Source organism: Lepus europaeus, chromosome 15 (genome assembly GCF_033115175.1).
Source record: "Lepus europaeus isolate LE1 chromosome 15, mLepTim1.pri, whole genome shotgun sequence".
Taxonomy (NCBI): Eukaryota; Metazoa; Chordata; class Mammalia; order Lagomorpha; family Leporidae; genus Lepus; species Lepus europaeus.
Window position 1 is genome coordinate 89096379 of NC_084841.1, and position 27826 is coordinate 89124204.

Sequence of the window (27826 nt, forward strand, 5' to 3'; positions counted from 1 at the left end):
AGCTGGGTCCCTGAGAGGAGGCTCCAAGCACCACTTAGGACAGAAATGAAAACATTTGCTAACTTTAAAATGACTTTTTCCCCCCACCAGAAGGCCGGGTGCACAATAGGCATTTGTTTGCAGCCTGTGGGGCGACACTTAACGTTGTTTTATTTAACCGAGTCCCCGAGTCCCCGTGTAAATGGCTTCCCTGCAAGGTCCGCGGCCTCTCTGCCCGTGCCCATACTTGCTAAGGTGACTCTGGTCTGGAGCCTGATTTATTTGTGTTTGAAGGCTATGGTTTGGCTGCTGTCTCTTAGCAGAACGAGGTAATTTGCTGACCCACAGAGGAGAAGAAAAGAGCGGCTTTGTTTCACTACCTTCTGCTGGCAGCCTGGAGTCGGATCTTCCAGACAGGACCACGCAGAAGGGAAGAAAAACCGCGCTGGGTCTCCTGATAGCTGTGGAAGTGGCAGCACGCCTGTTATTCTCCCCGCTGGCAAAGCTCTGTGCGGGAGAGAGGATCTGGCCCGCTCTGAGCACAGCACTACTCTGTAACAGGGTGAGCTCACTGCCCTACAAAGCAGTAATTACCCACAGTTTGTAGAAGGATGCGAGTTCCTCCCACAGGAGAGAGCTCTGGGAGACGGGGGGCCTCGGGCAGAGGCCCCACGGGGCAATCTGCATGTAATCCGTGCACCCCAAGTGAGCTTGTTTGCACAGGTCTTCAGCCATGAAGCTGGAGCGCCAGATTCAAGCAGGAACTGCCAAACCCATTGACCTTTTTAAAGAGGCCCCTTCCATGTTTAGGCATTGCCTTAAACTAATTAGCGATTAGATTTAAAGTCTGTGTGTGATTCTCAAGTTTCCCAAAGCACTGTTGGAACAGTATCTGTGAGCAGGGGCCGCTGTCTCCTTTTCTTGCTTCAGGACAACCTTTGCAATTAGGAAATGATTTCACCGTGCGAGGGGAATCCTGTTCTGTCGGCTCTGCACCCCATCCCTAGCGGTCTAAGGTGGAGAGGAGGGTTCCGGGCTCTAGGACTTTGCTATGGCTCGTGAGAGTCTGTGCGTTGAATCAGGTCTTGATTTCAAATCAAATGAAACCGCAGCACAAGTCAAAATATTCCTGCCGAGCCGGGTGCACTTGCGCAGATGGGAGTGTGGGAATTCTTGCACTCGGGAGGAATGTGTTAAAGGACAAGGAGAGAGCATATGCTTTCCTTGGCTTCGAGGAGGCTGCGCGTTGAACGTAATTAAATGAATATTGATATGCAGTGTGAGTTGTTCACAGAGAGGCAGCTTGCGACTTGGCTGCCAGAGCCACGGCACAGCTGACGTGCGTCCGTCTGCAAACATTTTATACAAAGTCTCCTGATGCGTCCAGGTAGAAAAAGCAGCCCTCTGGGGTTCTGAGGTAGGGTCGTGTTCTGCACTATGTTCTACCCAATGCTGTACAATTGGCTCAGAGAAGCAGAACCCAGGGCCGCGGCTTCCCCGTGAACGTTCCAGCTCCCCCACCCGCACCCCCAGCACCCAGGACAGCTGGGGCAGCAGAAGCCCGGAAGCTCTGTTTCCCACAGGGAAAGACCCAGGCGCCCCCAGGGGCCTCTCTCTTTCTTCTTCCCTCTTCCTGGGTTAAGGGCTGGGTCTTGACTCTCTCTGCCTTTGTACAAAGCTGTTTTTCCTCACAATACTCTGTTTGACACACTGATGCGTTTATTGACGAAAGCCTAAAGGGAGCCTCCGCGTTTTAAGGCAAATCCACTCCAATCTGGTCATTCTCCTGCATCCACTCCAGAGAGGGAGTCAGTGTCACACATGCTAGGTGTGCCAGCTGGCCAGGCCTGGACCACCCCCAACACGACGAAGGAACAAAAAGCCAGATTCAATGACCTTCTAGAAGTATTTTCAAGTACTAAAGGCTAATTGTACCATTAATTGTATTATCAGTCGGCCTTCTGTAGTCTAACCCATCAATTGCAAGGTGACTTGCCTGAAACAAGAAAAACGAGACATTGGTAGATCTTTCAGCACTGTGGTGTAGTGGGTAAAGCCTCTGACTCGGGCCAGTATCCCATAGGGGCACGGGTTTGAGCCCCGGCTGCTCCATTTCTAATCTAGCTCCCTGCTGATGGCCTGAGAATGCAGGGGAGATGGCCCATGTGCTTGGGCCTCTGCACCCACATGGGAGACCCAGAAGAAGCTCCTGGCTTTAGACTGGCCCAGGTCTGACCATTGTGGCCATTTGGGGAGTGAGCCATGGATAGAAGACCTCTCTCTCTGCCTTTCCCTCTCTCTCCCTGTAACTGCCTCTCAAATAAATAAATAAATCTTTAAAAAAAAAAAAGGAGACATTGGTGGACCTGTGATTTGGTAAACTGTTCTAGAACGTCCCAGGAGAGAGGGAGCATGCCTGCTCCCTGCAGTAAACCGGAGAGCAGAACAAGGCGTTCATAGAGAGGAACAAGGTGCTCATGACTGCTTGCGGGGAGGTGGGGAGGCACAGGAACGGTCGACCCCGCACTCGGGCGCGGCAGAGAGAGCTGAAGGGAGCACTGCGACAGGGACGAGGAAAGTGTTTTAAACACGTTTAGGAACAACACGCAGCCGTGTAGACAGATCAGATCTTCACCAAACTTTACCAAAGCCCCGTGATACTTCAGAAAGGAACTGGACGGTCCGCCCCGTCCAGTCCTCGGTCTGCGCACAGTCAGCAGAGGCAGCCTGGGTGATGCACAGTGGTCTCCCCTGCCCACGGGTTTGGGGACAGAGCTCAGGGAGCGGAGGAAAGCTAGGAGAGTTCCCCGCCTGAGAGTCAAAGACAGCAGCAAAGCAGGCAGCGACCGCGCTCAGTCACTGAGATCCACTGTCCGACCTCAAACCACTTGTGCGGCAGTGTGTTACCGGAGTGTGTGACCGAAGCCTTGCTATCTCCAGCAGCTTCTCTGCTACCACACTGCCCTCTATTGCAGGAAACAACGCTGCCAGGAGTCATCTAGACCCAGAAACAGGAAGGAATCCACAGGGTCTGCTGGCTTCCTCGGGGCTGGGATGAGCAGCCTCCATAGAGGACGGAGAGAGGACCTTCTTTCCAGTCCCAGGCAACCAAACCAGCCTTAGCTAAGCCACCTGTGAGACTGGAAATGAGCTGATCCGGCACAGCAGAGATGCCTCCTGTGGCTTGTTTCACTACATTTGGGATACAAATGAAAAGGTATTAAGTCGCTTCTTCAGAAAGAATATCGACCGAATATTTGCGTAAATTAAAGGAAAAAAAAAAGTCCTCCCCCCCAAAGTTTTGGGTAATTGTTGGTTTCCTGAAGCTTCGTGGACAACCAGCCCTGATGCATTCATTAAAACACGCCTGGGTGGCAGGGGTGGCACTCGGCTTTCCATTTTTAATCTCCAGGGTTTCCTGCAAAGGTGTTCCTAGGATAACCATGAACAAATTCAACATCATTTCCAGGAGAAACATTTGTTTTCCTCTGAATTAATGACGTTGCCAAAAGGCATTACGCTCAGGCATAAAGCAGACTTTACCAAGTTCATGAAAAACGTGTTATGCAAAAACCTGGCGTTCTGGGTTTCAAAAAGTTTTGTAACAAAATAAAATCCTTTAATCCCATTTTTCCATGAACATTTTGAAGTGCCCTCCGCCACACTTCTACTTTGGAGAAACATTTTCTTTTCTTTCTACCACATTTGAGAACCTACCCATTATGCTTTGGTGGTTTTCGTACAGGTACTACTTAAAATAAAGTCTTTAATTGAGATAAACAAGATATGTCTGGAAGAGATTCAGCCGGAAGACTGAACATGGTCATTTCAGGATTTCATACTGAGCTGAGTGTGCACTGACGATCGTTGGATCACTCCTAAGCATCTGCCTTAGGTCAACGGTTTGCTAGGTGCTGTCAACATTGGCTTGAAGGTTAAGCCTGACCTCGGAAGGCTCCGTGTAGGAAGCCGACCCTCGGGCATCTGTGCTAGGATGGGAAAGGGGCAAAGGCACTGTGGGAGAACTTGGTCAGAGCAGCAAGGAGAGCTTCCTGGAAGAGGGAGACTCTCGGCTCTGCAGGGTCTTTGGACAGAATGGAATTAGGGCGCGAGGCGAGAACACACTAAGCACCGGGGTAAGTCCACATAAAAAAAACCCCAGGGGGTTGAAGTCCTGGCTTATTCCAGAAACAGAGGGCACTCTGGGATGCGGAGGCTCGGGAGGTGGCAGATGAAGTGGACACGCTTTGTCTGCTACCCCAGTAATTGACTTCTTATACTAAAAACGAGGGCAAGACACTGGAGAATTTTAAGAAGGAAGTAGCAGGAGTTCATAGCCAGGGGAAGGCAGGTCACAGGTGCCAGACAACGGATCTGAGAGCAAGCACTCTGGCTAGTCATTCATTCAACCACTGCTTAAAGAAAGAACTGGGAAGTCAGCTAATAGTATAGAAATTAGATAAGAAATGTTTGTTTAAGTTAGCCAGCTTTGATGTGTATTTGACTCGGATGGTTTAACTTAGTGTCTTTGAAGACATAACTTGGTGGGCGACAAGCAGAGCGATTCATTCTTGAAGTTCTTTGTCAGGGTTTCTAACGACACACTAGGTACCCTCCACTGGAGAGATCAATAGCCAAGTTAAAGAATAACCAACCAGTCAGGGAAAGCCCAGCGACAAAGCCAAAACTGGGAGGGGTTAAGAAAAAACAGCTTTGAGCCAGGGAGCTTCAAAAAGTTCGTGGAAAACTGACTTCAAAGATAAGTTTGTTTTGGTGCCAAGAAACATTGAAGTCCATGCACAGTTTCTCCAGGGACTCCATGAAGATCTTTCATGTGCGTGGACTTCGAACAAGTTCTGCAAAACAAACTTACCTTCTGATTGCCTGAATTTCCACGAATTTTTTGAAGCACCCTCTGATAAATCACCAGACAAAGGACAGACCCAGCGCCATGCATGAGTGTGATTTCGTGAAACTTATTAGGCCAACATCCCAAATAAACGAGACAGATTTTTAAAATATAACAAAAACAAGAATTTGGCATTTTACCAAGGATATCAACATCCTATTACAGAGGCCAATAATGTGGGACGAATGAATCAGAACCTGAAGAAAAAAAGCAATTTAGATAACTTGGCCACAAAGCATCGTTAATTTAGTATAAACATATGGCTGGAATTCGTCTAGCTACAAAGCCTGATTCTGTTAAACGCGATATAATTGTACTGCAATTTGGAAGCAAAGTTTAATTATCTCAATAAAAGCAATCATTGAATTGAGACCTAATATCAACTTGTTTGTTTTTACTGAACTGTAACACTGAACATCAAAAGACAGCCTAAGGTAAATATCAAGCACTCTTGTTGTCTTAATACTGCTCTACCTCCCAAGACGGATAAGGCCTAACAATTTCAAACAAACAATGGGGAGAAAGGGGGTGCAGAAACGGAGAGGATCACTCTAAAACACAGAGTCCACAAAACCGCACATGGTCCAGGTAGCCCCTCTTCCAAGAGTAAGCACACCCTGTTCTCCCCAGTGAGGATGTCACCAAGCACTTGGAGCAAACCGTGAACCAGGGGAGGCCTCCTTACTCGAAGGCCTGCACACATGGAAGCCATTAGGGGACAATGATGGCAGAAAGGACTGCAGAGAGCTGGAGAGAGGACAGAGTGGGGACCGAAGCAGGGCGGAGGGCCAGGGATCAGCCACAGGGGAGGGAGGCAGGCTGCTGGGCAGAGGCCTTTGCAGTTCCAAAACGTTCCAAGGGACACTCCTTTGCACAGTTGTGTGACTTAAGAAAAAACAGGGGCCGGCGCTATGGCATAGCGGGTAAAGCTGCTGCCTGCAGTGCCAGCATCCCATATGGGTGCCGATTTGAGTCCCGGCTGCTCTACTTCTGACCCAGCCTTCTGCTATGGCCTGGGAAAGCAGTGGAAGAGGGCCTGAGCCCTTGGGCCCCTGCACCGACATGGGACGTTGGGAAGAAGCTCCTGGCTCCTGGCTTTGGATCGACCCAGCTCTGGCCGTTGCAGCCATCCAGGGGTAAACCAGGGGATGGAAGACCTCTCTCTCTCTCTCTCTCTCTCTCTCTGCCTCTGCCTTTCTATAACTCTGCCTTTCAAATAAATAAAATAAATCTTTACAAAAAAAAAAAAAACCCAGAGGTGTGTCAGAGTTGCTTGTGCATACATGGGGATCATTTATTTGCTAAAATCTGATTGCTTATATATTTTATTTGCTACTTTCTTTAATCTGAGGCCCTCACTCAATGCACCACCCATAACCCTTAGATTTCAATTAACACGGGCCATCTTAGGAAGATCAGTATTTCTCTGTGGGCAAAATGCAGTGCTCACTAGTAGACCAAGAGTAGGACCAGCCTAGACTCTGCAAATGGCAACTTTCTTCACAGTATTTGTGAGCCTACGTTAAGAATTAATGGACACGGGGCAGGTGCTTGGCCTAGAAGTTAAAACACTGCTTGGGATCTCCAAATTCCATATCAGAGTGCCTGGGTTTGAGTCCTGGCTCTGTACCAACTCCAGCTTCCTGCAAATGCACACCCTGGGAGTTAGCAGGTGATGGCTCAACTGGTTGGGTCCTTGCCACCCACGTGGAAGACCCAGACTGAGCTCTGGACTCCTGGCCCAGCTGCAGCTATTATAGGCATTTGGGAAATGAATCAGGAGACAGAAGATCTCTTTTCTGCCTTTCAAATAACTAAGCTAAAAAGTTTTTTTGTTTTTGTTTTTGTTTTTCATGGATACAGAAAACTCCACAGTTAGCCTTGGAATAGTAACATATAATGAGTCAAGTTCACCTATATGGCACCTGGCAGGGAAGATAAACTCCCCAAGGTATTTATAGATCCTTGCATAGCTGCCAGATATAAGTCAACATTCCATTTCACTAACCAAGCTCACAGGGATGGGGATAAGGCTTTCTCTTACACACCGTGAGAAAAGCAGAGAACGAACCACTTCTTTGAAAAGGTAACTTGATAACAGAAAGCAGAATCAACAGCTAGGATATAACTCCATACTTAGGAGGAAAACGCCCAAACCAACTCTGTAGAAGCAATGACAGATTGGAAACAGACTGGCACTTGGCTCAGACAGGTGAGTGTGGAACAAAATGAGACTTTTCAGACAACTCCAGCTACTCTAAGCTCAGGCTGGAACACACAGGAGTCCAGCCTACAACTGCAGTATGAGACAAATCCTGGCCTGGATTTGTAAGACACAAATAAGCGTCAACCAGAAGCAGTACCCTCAGGTCCTGGGTGTTCTAACCTCTGTCATACAGAGAGGTGCTAGCAAGAACCACATTTTCACAGAGCTATTTATAAGGGAAAATCCGTAGGAGGTAGACTTAATAGTGGAAAGCCTAGAAACCCAGCCTAATCAACAGGAATGAAGCAAGCACTCAACTAAGGAAAACTCATTCCATTCCTCTATTATACAACAGACAATAGAGAAATTATGAAAAGTCTTTATTAAAATCTGTAACAGATAAAAGGACTGTTTTAATGTACGTTTACTTATAAGTTAAATTAATGAAAACAAAATTGTCTAACTTCAATTAAACCTGACATATAAGGACGTATGTGATACACCCGCTGTTAATCTAACGGGCCATTACCAACCTTCTTAGGTACAGCAAACAATGAAAACATACGGATGCAACAAAGGCAGGTGCAACATCCAGCTAGGACAGCTGCAGGAAAGTGAGAGCACGATCCTGAGGCTGTCGCTCCTACATCTCACTGGGAACATATTTTAAGGACGATCTACTTTTCCTATGTTTTCTGTTGGCTGCCAAAAAACCTACAATGAAAACAGTGCTGGATTAAACAAGAAGAGTGATGGGAGAGAGAGAGAGAGACAGACAGACAGGCTTTATGTTGGGTTGCTCAAAGCAAAAATGGAATAAGGGATTAACCACTCAACTCTCTGAGACTCTGAACAAAGAACTCAACCAATTGACCAGTGAAACAGGTAAAGAAAGACCAACTGCTACTCTTAAAAGTTCCTGGAGGAAGGTACACACATGCAAGTGCTTAATATGGCGACTGGCCCAGATCCACAGAGCGTCGTGTCCACAAGGCACAGGGACGCTTGCCCGAACACACCAGGCAGATGACGCTGGCACCTGCTCTAGAATGAACCTCGTATTTGGCCAAGTTCATTCAATCCAGAGGAGTGGCAGGAAAGGAAGGAAATTCTAGTCCCTAACTACTTCACATGTGAAAGGAGCTTAACAATCCTCTTCAAATCTCACTCTTTAATTCAGAATTCACATTTGCATATATGGTCTAGCCCAGTGGATACCCAGTCTGTCTGCATTTCAAAACCTCCTGGGGAACACTCAAGAATCCAGCTGCTAGAGGTCTTGCTGTTAGGTATCCGGGTCAAGGCCACGGAGCCAGTGTCTTAATCACACTTCCCAGGCAACTGTGATGAGCGCTCCGTCCTGAGTACCACTCACACAGCCAACCACATTTGAATTCTTTCCAAAGAGTTGCACTCAGGGCCAGCGCTGTGGCACAGTAGGTTAATCCTCTGCCCGCAGTAGCAGCATCCCATATGGGCGCCAGTTCAAGTCCCGGCTGCTCCCCTTCCAATCCAGCTCCCTGCTATGGCCTGGGAAAGCAGTAGAAGATGATCTGAGTGCTTGGGCCCCTGCACCCACATGGGAAACCCAGAAGAAGCTCCTGGCTCCTGGCTTTGAATTGGCTCAGCTCTGGCTGTTGTGGCCATTTGGGGAGTGAACCAGCAAATGGAAGACCTTTCTGTGTCTCCCTCCCACTGTCTGTAAATCTACCTCTCAAATAATTATATATAAAAAAGTTATGCTCATCTGTTTACTAGTGGAAGCTCAAAACAGCTTCACTTGTCCTAAGAACCTTTTGTAGACCACACTACATTGTGGTCAGCATTTGTGCCACTGCTTTCCGTAAGCACCCTCATTTTTTTTTAAGATACAGTCAAATCAGCAATTCTATTTAAGATGAAAACTGAGCAATTGTTGCTTGGATAAAAAGAAGCCTGTGTGGGACAGGTGTGTAAGCTGTGGCTTGAGAGACCTGTTTCCTGGCTCCTCTCTCTGCATTTTTCTATTCCTTTTTAGCTCCAAAGCTGTAAAACAAAGCAAGGGGAGCCATGGGAAAGTCAGGCTGAGCCTGACGTGGTCCAGTGGAAATCTGTGGGCTGCTCGACTAACAGAGGCGTGTCTGTTGATGAGACGCCAGCAGCCTGCAACTCTGACTGTTCGTGAAGGATCCTGGTAAGTCCCGGCACTGATCCCCAGTCTCAAGCCACTCAAGAAGACACGGAGCAGGCCACAAGCGGCCAGGACGGGGGGCTCGCACGGGGGGTCTTACCAGAGTGCTGCCGTCGGTCCAGCGGAAGTCGTGCTCGAACACCTTGTCATTGAGGCCGATCCACTGGTAATCGTGGCCCAGACCTGATGGGAAACCACACGGACCTTTTACTGCCTGGCCCGCGGACGGTGAGCTCCGAGCACACACAATCACTCTCAGGGTGATCACGCACACACTTCTCTTCCTAGAATTTTACGTAGTCGCTCATAAAACTTCCCTCCTAATCGAAGTGTCTTCTGTTCCTCTCAAGGTGCTTTAAACTAAAGAGCTAATTTGCAGGAGTGGGCGTTTAGCCTAACGGTTCCGACGCCCACGTCCCACTTCAGAGTGCCGGGGCTCCATACACTGCTCTGGCTCCTGGTTCCAGCTTCCCGCCAATGTGCCTGGGAGGCAGCAGGGGGTGGCTCAAGTGCTCCAGTCTCTGCCACGCACGTAGGGGAACTGGATTGTGTCCTAGCTCCTGCCTGCAGCCTGGCCCAGTCCGACCTGTTGTAGGCATTTGGGGAGTGAACCACAGATAGGAGTTCTCTCTCTCTGTTGTCTCTCTCTCTCTCTCTCTCTCAAATAAATTACATTCTTTTAAAAGAATAAAAAGCTAATTTGCAAAGACCATGAGACATTAAAGTATCAGTAGTTTACTCTACATACTCATCTTCAAGCTTACTCATGATAGGAATTTTCCACTTACTTCTTTTATTACGTTATTCCATTAGCAAAAATTTTGGTAATTCAATAAAATGTGCCACATCTTACCAGGCTACCCTCTGTTGGGAAGCCACATGTTCTTAAAGCAATTTAAATAGTAAACACTTAGACAAGAGAGTTCTGAAAAATTATCCTCACCATGGCAGGGGTCACTGGCAAAGACACCATGCAGTAGAGCTAAATGGCCTGGGTCCAGATTGCAAATTAACAATCTAACTTCTAAAAGATAACAGGCATCAGAGGAATATATTTAACAGAGAATCAACAATGCTTCTGGAGCAAAAGATTTCCACACACCAGGTGTCTCCAAAATTTAACAGAAAATGTGTATTATGAAAAACCTATACAGTAGAAATTTTTGCAGCAAAATAAATTAATTTTTTAAATTAATTTTTTTTAATGAGAGAGACAGAGAGACACCTCCAATCTGCTGGGTTGTTCCCCAGAAGCCTGCAACACTGGGACTGGGCCAGGGCCAAACCCAGGAACTGGAAATTCAATCCAGGTCTCCCGCATGGTGGCAGAGACCCGAGTGCTTCAACCATCACCTGCTGTCTCCCGGGGTGCACACTAGGAGGAAGCTGGATCAGAAGTGGAGGATCCAGGACTCGTACCCCAGCAACAGAGAACAGGATGCAGGCATCTCAATGGGTATGCCAAATGCCTCCCCCTGCAACGAAACTAATTTATCTTTTAACTCAAATTTCCCATAAGCTTTTGGAAGCACCTTCATATCTGCTACATTTGTCCTGGCTATAGTTTGGGGAGTTATTACTCAGCTCTGGTATCAAGTTTCATTAGCTTTCAATCTCCACCATTTCCTGTTCTTAATGTGGCCCTCACTCTCTATGGTCTAAAATAATGAGAAACCTGGATGAGAACTAATATAACCAGAGGATAAGATTAGGATGCTGCAAATTCAGTTTTAATTAGCAGGCTAAAAATAACTGAAAGCAACTTCAGTGTTAGACAATGCATGCAAATACTCAAAAATGAGAACTTGCAGGTAGTCATGGCCAAGATTATGCCGAACCATGAGAAACGGCTACTTTTAGAAGTCAAAAAAATGAAAGCAATTTCTTATAGTCCGACTTAGACAGTGCTGTTACACCTACAGCTGCCGGCAGCCAAGGCTATGCCTTCCTGTATTTAGCTCAGCATTCTCCCTCTGGAGCACTTAGGCCAGACGATTTGAGGTAGTTCCCAGGAGAAGGAGCTAATCAACCGAATCCCGCTGTGGCTGCTTCTCGGGGCCCACGCCTATCCGGTACGTACGATTCACAAACATCTGCTCCTCGTGAGACAGGATGCTGGTGAGATGGGCGCCCTGCAGACGGCACTCCCGCTCAGCCGCGTCCCACGTGCGCCGGTGGGCAAAGTATTTGTAGCACTGCCCTTGGAACTTGTGCCAGCCATAGTCACAGGTCTCGGTGTCTGGGAAGAAACAAGGTAGAGACTACACTCACCTGTCGGTCAACCTGGTCTCTCCCCCAACCACATTCCCGGAGCCAACGTCCATGCGATGCCCTCCCCCCCCCTCAACTGATGCATACAATTAGGTCAGGGCCACAGTGGAATGCTTTGTCAGGCTAGCGGTTCCTGCGAGGTGGGTGGCTGCACATCTTGGACTGAAAAGCCAGTGTCTGAGAGCCGCTTCCTTGATTCAAGCCAGTTTCCACAGGAGGAAGAGGGGCCAGCCAGAGCTGCCTTAGGAAGCGGAGGGGGCGAATTCCTTATGGAGCAACCTTCCTCAGAGAATCACTCAAGTGACAAGATAAGAATTCGGCCTAATAGGATTAGGAACGCTCTATTTGCATAACAGCTCCAAACCTCTGGAAGCAGTCCTTTCCTGCTTCCCGGACAGACAGCTGGGGTCACGGGCTGCTGTCCTGTAAGACGTACACAGCCATCAAAGCCCGGGGTGCAGCTAGAACTGTGCCCATTCTTCCCCACAAGGAAAGGAAAAGATTTCAAGGTGAAGAAAAATGAATGAACCTGCACTCTTTCGTTTAACAAATCCCCGTTCCACCAAGCCAGGTACGTGTACGTGAGTGTGCGTACATGTTTTCTCTTGTACACAAGCACACCAGAACTGGTGCCCCGTGGGATGGAAACATTGTTCACAGACATCTAAATTCCACACTGGCAGTGAGCTTCAGGGGCACCTCCTCATCGGCCACTTGTAATAGCTTTGCTTACAGCACTGTGTTCCCCTCTGGCCTTCCCTCAGCCACACCTACCTACAGGCCGTAGATATCTCAAGCGGTATCAATGGCAATACTTTTGACTTTCACCAACTAGATCTCAAAAATATAGTGACACACTTAGAGGTAAGACCTAGTAAGACCGCAAAGTTTACAGAACCTCAGGAATCAAGAAAAACCTTCTAGATGACCTAATAAGCATCCTCTCCCCTAATCTTACTGATGGATAAAGAAAACAACACCCTGCCACGCTGGAATAGATGCTTGGTAGACTCGGTGGCCAAATGCAAAGTCCACTTGGCTCCTGTGTCAGCGCACCTTTTCCTGCAACCGTGGGGAGGTGTGTGTTCTGAGAGGCCTGATTCTTCTCCCCTGGCTGCAGGGACTCCGACCATAATGACACACAGCCACAGCTTCTGCCCGAGAGCAGGCTCGCTTGCACTTTAGTCTATCAGGCGTGTTGTTTAGTTACGGCGCTGAGTAATTGTTTTGGACAACGTGCCCTGGAAGGTCTGAGCTGTGTGGAAGTGTTGTTGGGAGACCACCAAGTCTCCTAGGAAGAGAGTCGGGACACGGCTAGATGGTTTGGTGTCAAAGGAACACGCAGTGCCCAGAAAGGAAGCAAGGTCGGAGCGCCTGGATGCATGCGTTTCCCTCCGGGGAAGTTCACTTGTAAGAATCCAGCCGGGAATTGGGTGGGATGGGGAGGAAACCTAGCCACAAAGGAGGGGCTCAGTGTGTAGAAGAGGCTTAGAGACATCTTTACAGCACTTACTGCTAAGGTCAACGAAAGGAAAGGCCACCACAAAACACACCAAACACCGGAGAAAGGGAACTGGGGTTCCCCCACCCGACCGGCTGCCTACCCGTGCACAGAGAACAGCCTATACTGGGAAAACAGGCTTTATATAGCTCTGCAGAGGTAAGGAGGTGGGAGTGGCAAATCCCACTAGGGTGGGGGTGGAGCTGACGCTTGTGATTGGGCCATTTGGTCACCTGGCTTCTAGTAAGCCAGGCTGGGCTTCGAATGAAGCTAATTGTACAAAATGGCGACAGGGCCAGAGCCTAAGATGGCGCCATAGGTAATACCATACAATTTTACTAGAAGTCAATAATTTCATGCTGTCATAGCATAAAGTATGTTCATATACACCTTTATCTAAAATATCTGAAAATCTAAGTCTAAACCTGTATCTAAAATATCTACATCTAGGGCTGGTGCTGTGGTGCAGCAGGTTAAGCCATCGCCTGCAGTGCCAGCTTCCCATATGGGGCTGGTTCAAGTCCCAGCTGCTCCACTTCCAATCCAGCTCCTTGCTAATATGTCCAGGAAGGCAGCAAAAGGTGGCCCAAGTCCCTGGGCCCCTGTCACTCATGTGGGAGACCCAGAAGAAGCTCCTGGATCCTCGCTTCAGCCTGGACCAATCCTGGCTGTTGTGGCCATTTGGGGAGTGAACCAGCAAACAGAAAATCTCTCTCTGACTTTCCTTCTGTCACTAACTCTGCCTTGCAAATAAATTAATTAAAAAATAAAATATCTCTATCTATAGATTACATATATATAAGCTATATCTAAAATCTCAATCTATATCTGAAAATATTGTGAAACTTATTTCATCTCACACAGAGACATCTGTGTTAAAACCCCAATCAGATGAGATATGCACACTCTAATCATGCATAGGTAACTATGCAAACTCCCAGGTGTGCAGCGTGTGCTGCTCCTGCGCAGGGCCACACGGGCTGACACCTTTCTCTCATGCAGTTTCACTACGACTCTGCCTTTATGCCATACAGGTAATGTTATCAGTGCCTCTGCTACAAAGTGAAGAAATTGTCAACACCTCCACCCTCCTTCTTGGCAAGCTGTGCCCCGGACTCTGCCTGGGGCCAACTGTGGGCAGCACTGTTTCCCTAACGTCCCAAGGATCCTGGGTCTCGGGTCTGCTGCCATCCCACCAAATGTGCCCCTGTTCCAGTTACTGAGACTTGGAAGTTGCTAACACAGAGCAAAGGTCAGCTGAAGAAACAATGACACAGTCATCACTGAACCTTGGCTAGAAAACTGTTTAGACAACATGGCTGTTAATGCAGAAAACATTTGTTCTTAGGCAACCTGAAAGGAGGAGGAAAAAAAAACCCTTCCATTACCCTGGCAATAAATCACAGGCGCACAGCTGCGTTGGGTAAACAGCCTGGAAGGGATGCTTCTCTGTGAATGGAGCGGAGGATGGCGGCGTTTGTTCTGAAGATGAAATAGAAGGCGCCGGAAAGTGAGGTGGCACCAGAAATGAAAGGGACACACGAAAGCCTTTTCTCTCCAGTCTTCTACTGAAAAGAGTGGGAAAAGGCACCTGGTCCCAAAGTCCCCCCTCCAAGATCCTCTTCCTTGTCATCCATCAGACACACACGAAAATACAAAGTTGATCGTTGAGAGTCACTTTCGGGGTGTGGAGACAGTGAGAAAAGCTTGGGCTTTAGCCGTAACCTCTCAGACCCACTTATCCTATTCTAGAATGTACTATGACACCTTGAACGCACCGCGTTTCCTTCTGAGCCTCCATGGCTACCGCCGATGCACAGAAATGCTGTGTCAGCCAAGTGAAGTCACGCCCATGGAAGCCTTTGCTAACCCATGAATACCAAGCACCTCCTTTGGTTCTCTGAACCCATTAAGTCATCCGATCGAGGACTTGGTTCTGTTCACAGATCTCTCTCTTGTGCCCACAACAGCACGACAGTGCCTGGAAGACAGTAGGTACTCCACAAACACTGGATGAACAATCATTTTTTTGAATGGTCTCTAGGTCTTAGAACTAAGAGAGGCTGGACTCACTGTGACATGTTTCAATGCCTCACGCTTTTTGCACTCTTCAACAAATGACAACTCACTTTTTTAATTTAAGAAGCTCTGGCTTGGTCTCTTTCCATATTTAAAACTCTAACACAAACAGACTCACCCTGTGCAATTAAAAAAGAAAGATACGGAAAACCTTAGCCATCACCCATTCCCTTGGAACAGGAGCTCGGTGCATGCCACTGTTGGCTTTGCTTTAATTTTAGCGACATCCGGATTAACACCACAAAGCTGAGTGTGGGGCCAGACCAACGTGTCTGAGTGTCTAATCCATTTCCATTTTGTCTGGTGGAATGGAAGCTTGGCACAGAACACTTTTCTCAGAGCCAAACCACTGGATGACTTGCAGTAGAGGAAATCGACATTCCAAAGCTGCGTGTGCTGAGCACGCAAGCTGTTCCTCCCTGGTGGACTAAGAAATGTTACCCTTAGCCACGTAAAATATGCTCTCGGGGTGGCCATCAAATGCAAATTACAGCAAGGCTGAGAATCTGGGCCCTTCTTCCATTCAGAAAAAGTAGATGCTTCTTAGGCAGGAAGATTTCCTGGTGCCCAGAATCATCATGTTTTTTATGTAGTACTGCCAGGCCAAGGCTAGTATTGCATTCAAACACATCTATCAGCTAATTCCGCAGGTGTGTTTGATGATGAAAAATAATCCCACTGAGTCTCAAGTGCTTAGGGCAGAAACTAAAGGCAACCGACATCGAATTCAACAGTTCTGCGTACGCAAGCCACGGTGACGTCGATACCTCCGTGTTCACAGGGAGAAGGCACACAGCAGCCCCCGTCTGGTCAGCTGGATGTCTTTTACTGCTTCGCTCCCACTCAGTGTGCCTGCCTGCAATGCTAAGCCACCAGCAGTGAGGCCACATTCCAGTGCAGACCATTTCGCACGAGTCTGCCTCCAGACAGCTAATGTATTCATGCACTTGGCTGGCCTCCTGCGCAGGACAGAACATGCAGCACGGCCACAGCGGCCGAAAACAAGCAATAATGTTCATTATGCAAGTGCAGCAGCAGCTCCTACCTTGTTCGCAAAGGACCCCGACGTAGCTTGGGAGGCAGAGGCATCTGAACGTATTAAAACCATCCACGCACGTGGCGCCGTTCCGACAGGGGTTAGAGTGACATTCATCAAAATCTGAAATAAAATGGCAAGAGTGCCAAAAAAAAAGCTTTAAAAAAGGTTCAAATAATAGTATTTAGCGTGACGTTGCCAGGTAAGAAGACAACCAGGTAAATTTGAATATCGGATTCTTTTTAAAAGATTCATAATAAAATACCTTCTAAGAGGACATTTTTAGGTGTTGTATTCTTTGGAAAGATTCTTCTAAAGAGCATATATAATTTTTAGTGTCAGTGTGCCCTCTGCAATATTCAGGACTAATTTACACTAAGTATTAGGTATTATTCCTTTTTTATCCGATACTCATATTTAACTGGCCACCTTAGATTTTTATTTGCAGAATCTTGGTGACTTCCTCACTCCAAGACAGATCAGATCCGCTGAGCACAGTCACTGTCTCCAATGCGATTGGATGAGACACAGGAGCCCTAAATCTGCTTTACAAAATCCCAGGTCTCCCAGCTCTGGCCCTGGGTCCAGTGTGTTCTCATTGGCTCACGTGAGGAATGCCCAGAACACAGCCCTGGCCTCCCTGCTTCAGGGCCCTTCCTCCCCAGCACGTCTCTCCTTCTGCTGTCACAGGGCTTCTTCACTACCGCTTCTGACCACTCCACGGTTCCCAACTACCCAGGGCCTTGGGCCTCAACGTATGGTGCCTGAGATTGTGAGCAATGCATGAAGTCCTCTGGGGTGGGGGTAAAAAGCTGCATTGAACCAGGCCGCCCAGCTGGTCGCACGCCTCTCTTACCAGAGTGCAACGTGAACTCCTGGCTGCAGAGCATCAGGGCTTCCTAGCTCACCTCTGCCCAGTGTGCTCTCCCACTCACCCCTGCGTAGGCCTCACGTGCACTCCCCACTGCACGGCCTCTCCTTCTGCCACCTGTTCCCCTCCTCAGCTCTAAGATCTCCATCCAAAGCTTTCTTTCTAGAGAGCTCCTGGGCTGTCCCTGAGGAAACCAGTGGATAGATTCCCATCACAGTGAAAGATTAATGTTTACGTTATATGAGAATGATAGTGAAGAAATGAGTATACGAAGCACACTCCAATTCTGCAAGTTGGATATACGATCATAGAAATGAGAACAAACACTTTCATGGCATTTGCTAAGTGGTAGCCACTGTTCTAGTAACTCATTGAATTATTTCAGTTGATTTTCACATACAACAGAGAGTCAGGTGCTTTGGTAGATGAAAATGTGATATTTAAGATGCAATTAATGGTATTCAATGCAGGCCTTAACCCTCACTAACCGGCTCACTAGATCCCGCGGCCTTTTTCCTAGTTTTATAAAAGTACTCTTTCATGGGGAACGCTGGGATTTCATCTAGTTTCTGTGTAATCCCAGGAGCTTTGGGTGGGTTTTCTTTGCCCAGTCCCCTTAGGCACACCTCCACGGAATCTCGCCAGGGTCACTCTTTTCTCAGAGGTGAGGTCTGTATTTAGCCCAACCAAAACTGGGCTCTTTTTTATTTTCAAAGAGAAGGAAAGCTAACCAAGGACACAGAAGGTAAAGGAAGTGATTTACTATAGGCTGGTTATGTTCTTCGGACCCCGAGGAGAGGAAGGGGGCAGCACGTAGCTTCCTGGTGTGGAGGCTGCCCAGGCTGGCGCCGAGAGGACCAGAGCAGGAGCCTTCCCAGGCCACAGCAGGCGAGCAGGTTATCCCCAAACATAGGAGCTAAACTTCCACACTTTATTCATTTGTCAGGGGTTTTTTTTCCTTCTCCTATAGATTTCTTAAAAAATAATACCCTTAAATTGATTACTGACACAGATTTCAGGGGCCCATCAGCATGGGTTGCTAATATTTATGCATCTTTACACTTGCAAAGCCTACGTGCAAAATCCACAAAAAGACGCAGCTGACCTCAGTCCTCCACACCGAGTCCCAGACGCAAGACCAGAATGCCGTCCGTGTACCTCGGCACCCACATCCCAGAGCCTTGCCCATTCCTCCTAGACCTCACTTCAACGGGCACACGATCTATGTACACACAGGTTTCTTGGAAATCTTTGATGGATTTGACAACAGGAATTCTCTCCCAGTGTGTCACCGGGAAAAGAACCACACCCCCCTCAGCCTAGAGCGTCTCATCTCACCGAGTTCGCACTGGTCTCCGCTGTATCCCGGCACGCAGGTGCACACGTAGGAAGTTTCGGTCGGGTAGCAGGTGCCCCCGTGGAGGCACGGGTTTGTCTTGCACCGATCAGTTCCTACCACATCAGGAAAGCAAGCAGAGCAATTAGGCTCATCTCTCAAGTTCTCATGGATCTTAGCAAACAACGCCACATGTTGCTATCATAATACAAGCTTTACCACAGCAATTTCCAGATGCTACAACTAAAAATTAACTTTACTCTCTGGAGTGTTTCTTGGTATTATAGCTACTTGTTATCAATTGCATCTACTCATGTCTGGGACTCAATCATTATTATTTTAAATAATACTTATACATGGTATCTGGCAACTAACAGATTCTACTGCAGATTTAGTTGGCATGATAATGGCAATTGATTTTAGTCAAAAATGATTACACGTATGTGCACAGTGAATGGAAAATGTATTCTTTTAAACGAGGTTAGTTCATGTGAAATGGCTGGATACACAGAACATGCATTCTTTTTAGAAGACTGGCTTGTTACCATCGTTTGAGTTATATTGCCTTTTACCACTTAATGCTCAGAAACTGTTTTTCTTCCCAAATGTGCACGGAAGTGTCTTCTGCTACATTAACATGCCTTTTCCAAAAACACGCTCCCAATGTACTCCTTTAAACTCTACTTGAAGAAAAGCAACACACGGATTAAACTCTACTGTACACAAACAAACCCGAATACAAACACCTCACCTAAAACGAAATCCCAAATTTCTATTACAATTTTCTTTTTGAAATACACGTAAAACCGACACTCCTAAGAGATCAGTGTGAAGGCAAAAGACAAATTCATGAAGACAGCAGTTTAAATAAATACGTTCTCTAAAGGCAAATACGTTAACACCATTCGAAGAGTATATTTTATCGTAATATGGCTTGAATAAATATATCTTATTGAGTTTTTCAAATCCTTCCAAATATTTGTTCGTGGAGTATTTTTTCAGAATCGCTTAGATCTAAGGATACAAATGAGAGTAGAAAGTTTTACCAAAAAATGAAATAAAATCGATCCTATAGGGAATATTTAGTGCTACAACCCTGAAATAATTACACACGAAAACAAGGCACCTAACCTCTTGTGAACATGAACTTAAAGGACATAAGGATCAGCAAGGGGCTGCTATAGAAGACAACTGAGCAAAGTCAGGCTTGGACCACCTGTGTGTTAAGTAAACCCCATGTGACTACAAAGAATTGACAGATACACGTTCCCAGGCTGGGATTCACATTAAAGTTGGGTTGACCCAGATGATTATACCAACTTCTCCAAAAGCCAACTCAATTTTTCTACGGCACTTTCTCCCTGAGTTGCAAACATATTTAAGATCTCCCTGGTCAGTTACGCTTTTTTGCAGTTGAACGTACACTGCCTAGACGTCAAGGCCACGGTCAGTATCATGTCCACCTGCTGCCCCCGCTGCAGAACCAGATCCCGGGGACGTGCTTTGTCTGGAAGACTCTGATGCACCACACAAGCACAGAGTCTTGTTCTCATTGCTACTCTGGACGGTAGACACCAGGCTGAGACTAGGATAAGGGCTTGGTGAGAAACTGAGTGTCTCTGAGAACTTGAGGTGGTTCCAATCAGGAAAAAAAAGTTTTGTTTTTATGAACTTGACTCTTCCCTAAACAGTTTGTATTAACCTTGGAAAGCTGCGTCTGCAACAGATAGGCCAGGCGATCCCACATGAGCGGCTGTGCACTGAGTCAGGCTAATGCGAGAATTTGTTTTGCAATGAAGACCCAAACTCCAATTCCTGGTAAACATTGTGCACGGGCTAACTGGCACACTCGTTTGTCAAACTGAACTCTCTCTGCACATGTACAGTTATTTCTACATTATATTTTCAGCAACTGGAGTTATGTTTCAGTGAAATTACAAAACAATATGTATTGGCCACATTATTAGGTTATCAGTTACACATTAAATACAGAGTGACAGGAAAAAAAAATCCAATGTCCACCACCTTTAATCAATTTTATTCACAAAACACTTCAAGCCATTTATAAAAAGTTACACCTCCTATTTTACTTTCTGAACTACATCAAAAAGAAGCATTCGTGGCATAAAAGATAATATTGATATGACTGGAAGAAAAATTCTTAACAGTAGCCATGACATGAAACATCCATCATAGTACAATATCCACTTGCAAGCCACACAGGCTGTAAAGTCCTGGATTTGCTTCTTTTTCCAGGTAGCTGCTGGGTGGTGATGGTGTTTGTGGATCCCACGGACATTGTTACTTAAATAACAACATGCTGGGAGAAGCCATTCAGTCTGGATTCTCAGCAGTCTCAGGCTAGACCAAGAGGGAAACAGATTCTACACGATATTACACATTCCCAGATTGCTGGTGTACAATCATTGACTATCAATGGCTCATTTGTATGCTATGTTGGAAATGAGCAATGAGCAGGAAAAAGACCATGTACTTCCGAGTGGGCCTCAATTCCTGCTTTGCTGTCATGTGGCTGAGCAACCATGGGAAAGCTGCTCAAGTCTCTAATCTACCCTTTGGCAAGGGACTACAATAAGTGCTCTCCAGGCTTTCTGTGAGGATCAAGACCAACGGTCTCTATGAAGCACCATCAATTGCATGCGTGCTGTCATGGTTGGAAGATACACAGAAACTTCTCTCAGCAGGCAGAACACAAATCTATACCACGTGAACTATGCAGGGAGCGTTACCCACACCATCTCAAGCCAAAACATTATAAGAAAGTGTGAAATGACCGTTGGCCTTGCACGAACTGGGCAAGTTACTAGAGCTGTCACTGTTGCACGTGAAAGGCCCCATGGGATTTTTTATATCGCCACAACAGCACCCACTGATAGGAGAGTTTTTAAAAAAGACTGCTTGCCCAGTTCTTAAAACTAAAAGGATAACTCTGGGACACAGGGCAAAGCAACGCCACAGTTGTAGAATTGCATCAAATTTTTAGGCCATTGATAATTTTGGTTTTTTCCATGTTGCCACTGGGTGTTGTTTCTAAACCCAGAAAAACACAAAATATATCTGCAAAGCCCAGCAGCTGTCTGTACTTACTTTATTCTCATCTCGTTATGGACTCAGCACTGTGACCTGACCTGCAGTGCGTGAACAATGTTAAAGTCTCCATCGGTTTGACATCACAGTAAAAACCAGATACATACACAGGTGAGGACCAAGGGACTGCTTCCGGGTCTGGAAACAGCTTTATCGATGCTGTGATCTTACCTGGTAAATAGACCGCTGTGCCTTCCACTGACTCTTCATGAATGCCAATCAGGAAATCAGTTTCGTTAGAAGTTTCCAGAAGGGGAAATGGAGGCTTCGCAAGCTCAGTGTGCACTGCCGCAGGGCTTCCTGCTGCCTGGGTATTGGCATTAGGGGTTCCTGCCGGTGGGTGCTGCTCTGGTGCTGACGTGGCGCCCTCTCTTGAGACGGAAGCTTGTGTACCCCACGGAGGAGGGACCGTGGACCCCTCAGAAGTGTGTGGGCTGGGCTGAGGCACCACGTGGGCCTCAACCCCGTAATTCACAGATGCAGACGTAGGACGGGGCCCCTGGGCAGCGCCTTCCGACCTGAGTTCACTGGCAGCCGGAGTGACGGTCCCAGCCTCAGGGACTGCAGCGCTGGGCATCACCGTCACCGCTTCTCCAGGAAGCCGCCTGCTGGTTTTATCTGGGGGGGTCTGGGGGGGCTCGGCTGCCTCCTCAGCAGTTAGCTCTGTGGGAGAAGCATCCATCTCCTCCAGTACCTGGGGGTTACTTTGTTCTTCGGAGAGTTCTAATTCTGGGCCAGGAGGCCCGGACGGAGGCTCCATTGTGAGAAAGTATCCTTCACCAGACGGTTTGAAAGTTCCCTCAATACCTTCATGGACTTCCTTAAAAGCATCCGCTGGGGATGCGGGCAGGGAGCTCACATCCAGGCCTGGTAGCACACTTGGCAGGAGCATGTCTGTGTGTTCAGAGGTTCCACCGCCTGAGTAGACAGGGAGTGGGGATGAGGGCGCTTGAGGGGTCGACCCTGCAAATGCTGACGCTGCTGGTGTGCCATCGGTATGCTGTGGCCCTTCGGCCACACCGGATGCTTCTGTTAAACTCTGTGGGGGCTCGGTTCCTTCGGCCATACTGGGTGCCTCTGTTAAACTCTGAGCCAGGGGGTGGCTTGTACCAATACTTACATAGGGAGTGGGGCCCATCCATGCCTCCTCGGCTCCGGAAGAGAATTCTGGCTGAAAAGAAGGCCCAATATGTTTCTTTTCTTCGTAGTCCTCCTGCGTCCTTTGGTCCAGCGTGGCGATCATCTCGCTTTGGTCCGCAACAGCCTGCCCGTCGGACAGGGTGCTGGACTCAAAGGTGTCGTCCAGGGCTGTGGCTTCGGCGGTTGGCTCTGCCCTCTGCGGATGCGCTGTGGCAGACCCCCCGGGGAAGGGCAGAGACGCCACCGTGGGAAGCAAAGTCTCCAATTCTGCTTCTGTGCTCGGGCCCGGGGTCGTAGATGTGACGGCAGAGCCCCTGTGATCCAACTGGCTTCCGTCGTGGGGAGCCCTGGGTGGATTGCGCGTGGCCTGAGTGAGGACAGCCAGGAGAGTGTCGCCAGAGCCCTCGGATGTCTCCTCGGTGAGCAACAGGTTTAGAGCTGCCTCGGGCTTCCCCTGAACGGCAGGGCTTTCTTCACTGCTGCCCTGTGGTCCCGAGGGGGCCTCTGCTTCCATGTCCGTCTGCATCCCAAGGATGTCTTCGTACACAGGCTTGGTGTGATCGATATCGATGATGGTGTTTTTATCCGACGTCAGCTCAGGCAGCATTTCAAGGATGGAACTCTCTGTGATCGTCACGATTAAATCCTTGTCCTCTTTGTCCATGAAGATGTTATCGATGAAAATGTTTTCCGTGCCTTTTCTTCGGTTAGGCTTCACAGTGGACTCCTTGAACCCCTGGAAATGGCCTTGGAAAGCAGCGGCGGCCCCTTCAGTGGACCTCCCATACAACGCTGGACTTGGCCGTGCGCTCGTGGCCTCCGGGGCGCCGTCACTGTGCTCTGAGCGAGGCAGCACCTCCGACACCACTGGGACTCCAGCAGGGACGGCTTCAGTGGTTGGCACTTGGGGTGGCGTCCCCAGGGACCCATCAGAAGCATACGTGGGGCTTCCTTGCCTGGGTCCCTGGGTAGTTCCAGAAGTGTAGGTGACATCGAGAACATCCAATCCTCCAGAGCCCTCTCCAGAGTGCTCATAAAATAAATGAGATGGTTTTGGCGCTGATGTCACAGATGCTAGGGACGTTTCAAGACCAGGCGTTTGGGCGAGGAAAATGGTGGATGAGGCTGCGGCTTTTCGAGCTTCTGCTGTCGCAGAGACCTGGTCGGTTACAGTTTGTGGTCCCCTGGCCTGGATTTCCTCGGCCCATCCGGAAGATTGCCCCTCAGGGTGGTCAATGTCCGTGGAGAAAGGGAGTGGTGCCGTGGTGGGTCTTTCCACTCCAGGGCCGCTGAGAATTTCTACGAAGTCCGTGCGGGGTGCTGCCTCGCTACCCCCAGGGATGTCTGTTTTGGAAACGAGTGGCCCAATTTCATTTGCCACATTCTCCATCCCCTCGTGATCTTCCATTTTATCACTTGGGGCACTTGTTTCTGAACTTTCTGCGTGAGAAGTCTGGGGATATAAAGTGCTTATGATTTGTCCCATTTCTGTAAAATTCACCGACACGGTAGGGAGAGCAGGCCACACGTCTTCCCCTGACCCCAGTCCCGAGAACAAGAGATCAGCATCTGACTCCCCGACTGTCGGCCTTGGGTCTTTCGGGAATGGCGTCACAGTTTCTTCCCCTTTGATCGACAACTCTGTGATGGCTGATGTCGATTCAGTCACTGAGGCAGAAGCCGCGAAAAGATGTGGTTTTTCAGTAGCTACTGGGTGAGCGGTGGCTGATTCCGAGTACCCTGCCTCTGGCGTCGATGTGTTAACTAAGGAAACACCTTTCTCCACCACTTCCTTATCAATGCCTTCTGCTTGCTTTGTTGTCGCTACAGAATACGTCGTGGTTTGGAGTTCAGTGTCAGTAAATGTTTGTGAATCAAAATCTGTTGGTTCTGGTGCAGGAGAGCTTTGGGAGAATTCCAAAGACGTTTGTCCTTGGGTCTTCTCCGCTGATGCCATTTCACCGTCAACGCCTGGTCTTGCAGAACTAACTTCCTGCCCGGACCACAGTCTGGCTGGCTCCACCGTCTGGGGGGAGTCCGTGGGAAATGTGCCGCGGACCATGTTCACAGCACGCTGTGCTGCCGTGGGGGCTGCAGTACCTTCAGCTGTTGCTACAACGGTGGTCCTCTCATTGACCCCTCCGGCAGCACCCACTTCTCCCAGGGCTCGGTCAACCAATGGGGAAGCTGAGTCGGAAGAGCTGCCGGCTGTGACCTGTCGCTCACCCGAGCCCTCACCTGAGGCCAGGAACTCTTCCCAAGGGAGGGCTGAAGGGCTCATGTTGGTGCTACTGGGTCTTGCTGAGTCAGGTGTGTGATTGACAGGCGCTGACGAAGGCACTATAGACGGGAAAGTCAGAGTATCGCCAAACGCTGTGTCCCCCGAGCCTTCGGCCACCAGCACTTCTTGTGTGAGGGGAAGAGATACTGTCACATACTCTCCCAAGTCCCCGCTGAACTCCTCCAAAGGAACACCTGTGGCAAAGCCCCGTGTCTCCGCCCTGGGACTTGGCCTTCCCGAGCCTGGCTTCTCCTTGGGTGTTGGGCTGATACCATCAGCAACTTCTCCATGGATTCCAGGGCTCAAAACTCGTGCTGTTGGCTCAGAGGAGAATCCTGTTTCCGTGTGGGAAGGCAAAGTGCCAAATACTTTCTTTTCGGTTAGAATTTCAGATTCTACATCTAAGGGCAATGAAGAAATGGTGGTGGCTTCGGGGCCGGCGTCTGCATCTCCGGAGCCCTGCTCCATGAAAGGAGACGCAGGGCCTTGTGGGGGAGCGGTGAGCCTATCCTGACTGCCACTGCTGTCCTCGGGGACCCGTGCCCCCCCATCTTCCAAAACACGCGTCTCGCTCAAGTCAAGGGCAGACCCTGCGGGTGTCGTCCAGGACACCACATTCTCCCTTGCAGCTGAATCGCCAGCAGGAGCTGCCTTGGAGCTTTCTGACTGTGAGGGCAAAACTACTAGCTCTGGCCTCTGCGTGGGTGAGTGTACCTCAACTGTGGCACCTGCACGGGTGGCTCCCTCCTCCTCCTCCTCTTCCTCCTTCTCCTCCTCCTCCCTGTTCTTTCCCCCTGCAGCTGTACTGAACACCCCCTCAGAAGACCCTACTTCGCTTACTGCCTGGGTGGGAACTATCTCTGCAGCTCTTTCGGAAACCAAATAGACGGTGGTCATAGGCACACCTGAGAAGCTTTCTGTGCGCGTTATCTTGTTAGGCTCTGAAGTACTGAGTGACTCTGTAGCGTTTCTCTGTGATAAATCAGTTACCACGGGGAACATCTGCTCTGGCAGTGTGTCTGTGTCTTCCCCGGAGCCTTCTGAGACTGGGGGTGAAGAACTCCCCGACAGCGCCAAGCTCTGACTGGGGGTCGCGTCCACCCAGCTGTCTCTGGTAGACAGTGGGCCATCAGGCCATGGGTTTCCTGTTAGGCTGATGGACCCTTCTGCTGCCGCGGAATTTGGAACCACACTGGGAACGTGCGTGAGAGATGTGCTTGTCTCTGTGCCTTCGGCGAACGTTTCCTCGGTAGCCCCCACCAAGACTATCTTTGGAGATACTTGGTCAATGGCAGCCTCCCCCGAGGATTCTTCCGGAAGCAGAAGTAGAGCTTCCGTAGGCTCGGGTACCAGATTTTCAAGTTCAAAACTGTTCTCCGAGACGGACGCTGCCCCCTCCGTGGTTTCTCCCTCCTGGAACGGGGCCATGGGGAAGACATCAGGTTCACCCCCTGAAAACTGCTCTGGACCTTCAGGGTACGGCTCAGGCTTCCACGTGATTTCAAGCGATTCGGTGGTTTCTGCAGAGTCGTTGGGTTGAAGGGCGGTAGATAACTCAATCTCAGCCCCGACGAACGCATGAGGGCTGCGCTCCGAGCTGTCTGAGAAATTCTGAGAAGGCGCCACACTTTCAAACTGGCCACGCCTAGCTTCGGCAGCTTCTGGGCCCTTGGGCTCGGTGGTGACCAGGTGCTTCCCATTGATGTACTGCACTGAGGGGGTGGTTGTGACGTCCGTGGCGTTCGCACATTCTTCCTCCTCCCCTTCGCTCTCTTCACTATGGTATATATCTATGTTAATTAGGTTAGTTATTTCGGGTAAGATTTCAGCAATCAGATCATGCTCTGGGTCTGTCTCTTCACTACAAGGCTCATCTTCTTTAGATTCTGAATCTATTGGATGACCAATGGCATCCAAATCAATCATTCGACCTGAAAAAAACAAAGAGTTTTCACAACACTTAAATAGAAGCTTTGGCAGTGCATGACAGAAGAAATCGACAGCAAGGCTGCTCACACTCTCAAACACAAAGGGTTCACTTCTTTTCACCTCCCAGGGCAATCGCCCTCGTACGCACGGTTCTGTCTTCAGACCGGCGGCTGCACATTAACAATAGGCAAAGTACACAAACCCCACTTGAAGGTGACACACACAGGCTATGAAAACTCTTCAATGTGTTTATTAACAGAACAACAAAGTTCTTCAAATAAAGTGAGGAATCACATAGCCGTGGCAGTCTTGACATGGGAGCATTCGTCTTGGATTGAACTGCAGAAAGAAAGACCGTTCACCAGATCACAGGTGCAAAGTAACTGATCATTGTCCCACGTATGAGAAGAGGCTTAGGCAGCTTCTCCTGGATAAGGACACAAGAACAGATTCCTCCAGGCCTCTTCATCATTTGCCCCAGAGAAGACTGCCTTTAGGAAAGCAAAGGAGAAGTGTATTTGTGTTCTCCCGCGACGCAATGGCATGCTCTCCCCGCCGAGCCGTTGAGGCACAGGCTAGACACACACCCCAAGCACAAGAGCAGGAGGCCCTGGGTGGGCGGCTGGGGCAGGGCCAGCTCAGTGAAAGTTGCGGGAAAAGTTTGCAGCACTTCACGCATTGATCCTTTGTGTGATGCAATGTGAACTGGATCCATGCGGATCCTCGTTACTGCCATGTTCTCATCTAAGTCAGGCACATCTAAGTATTCCAGCTAGCAAACCTCAGACTCGTCAGACGCTCCCTAGGCTGTAAACTGTCACTCGTGGCACCAAGGACTACGTCCAGCTGCCTCTGCGGTTACCACAAACGGCCCACCTTGGGCACTGGCATTCTAGCGTCCTACAGCAGGGTCATGCCACGATAACTGGCCTACTTCAGTGGCGGGGCAGTGCACGAGGGGACGCGGAGGCATGGACCCGGGAAGGAGATGACGGCTTAGCCCTGCCATC

General features: G+C 48.8%; 1 protein-coding gene across 3 annotated transcripts in view; it reads right to left on the minus strand.

Annotated features, from left to right (window-relative positions):
* Positions 1–27826, minus strand: part of VCAN (versican) — a 103408-nt gene that overhangs the window by 15685 nt on the left and 59897 nt on the right. For 2 of the 3 annotated variants that reach the window (XM_062212446.1, XM_062212447.1), the window contains 5 exons: positions 21638–26818; positions 18361–18474; positions 16161–16274; positions 11345–11503; positions 9365–9447 (listed from right to left, as the gene is read on the minus strand). In XM_062212446.1, coding sequence (XP_062068430.1) covers positions 9365–9447; positions 11345–11503; positions 16161–16274; positions 18361–18474; positions 21638–26818 — 5651 coding nt within the window. The remainder of the gene's footprint in view (positions 1–9364; positions 9448–11344; positions 11504–16160; positions 16275–18360; positions 18475–21637; positions 26819–27826) is intronic. The other variant, XM_062212448.1, reaches the window with a different exon arrangement.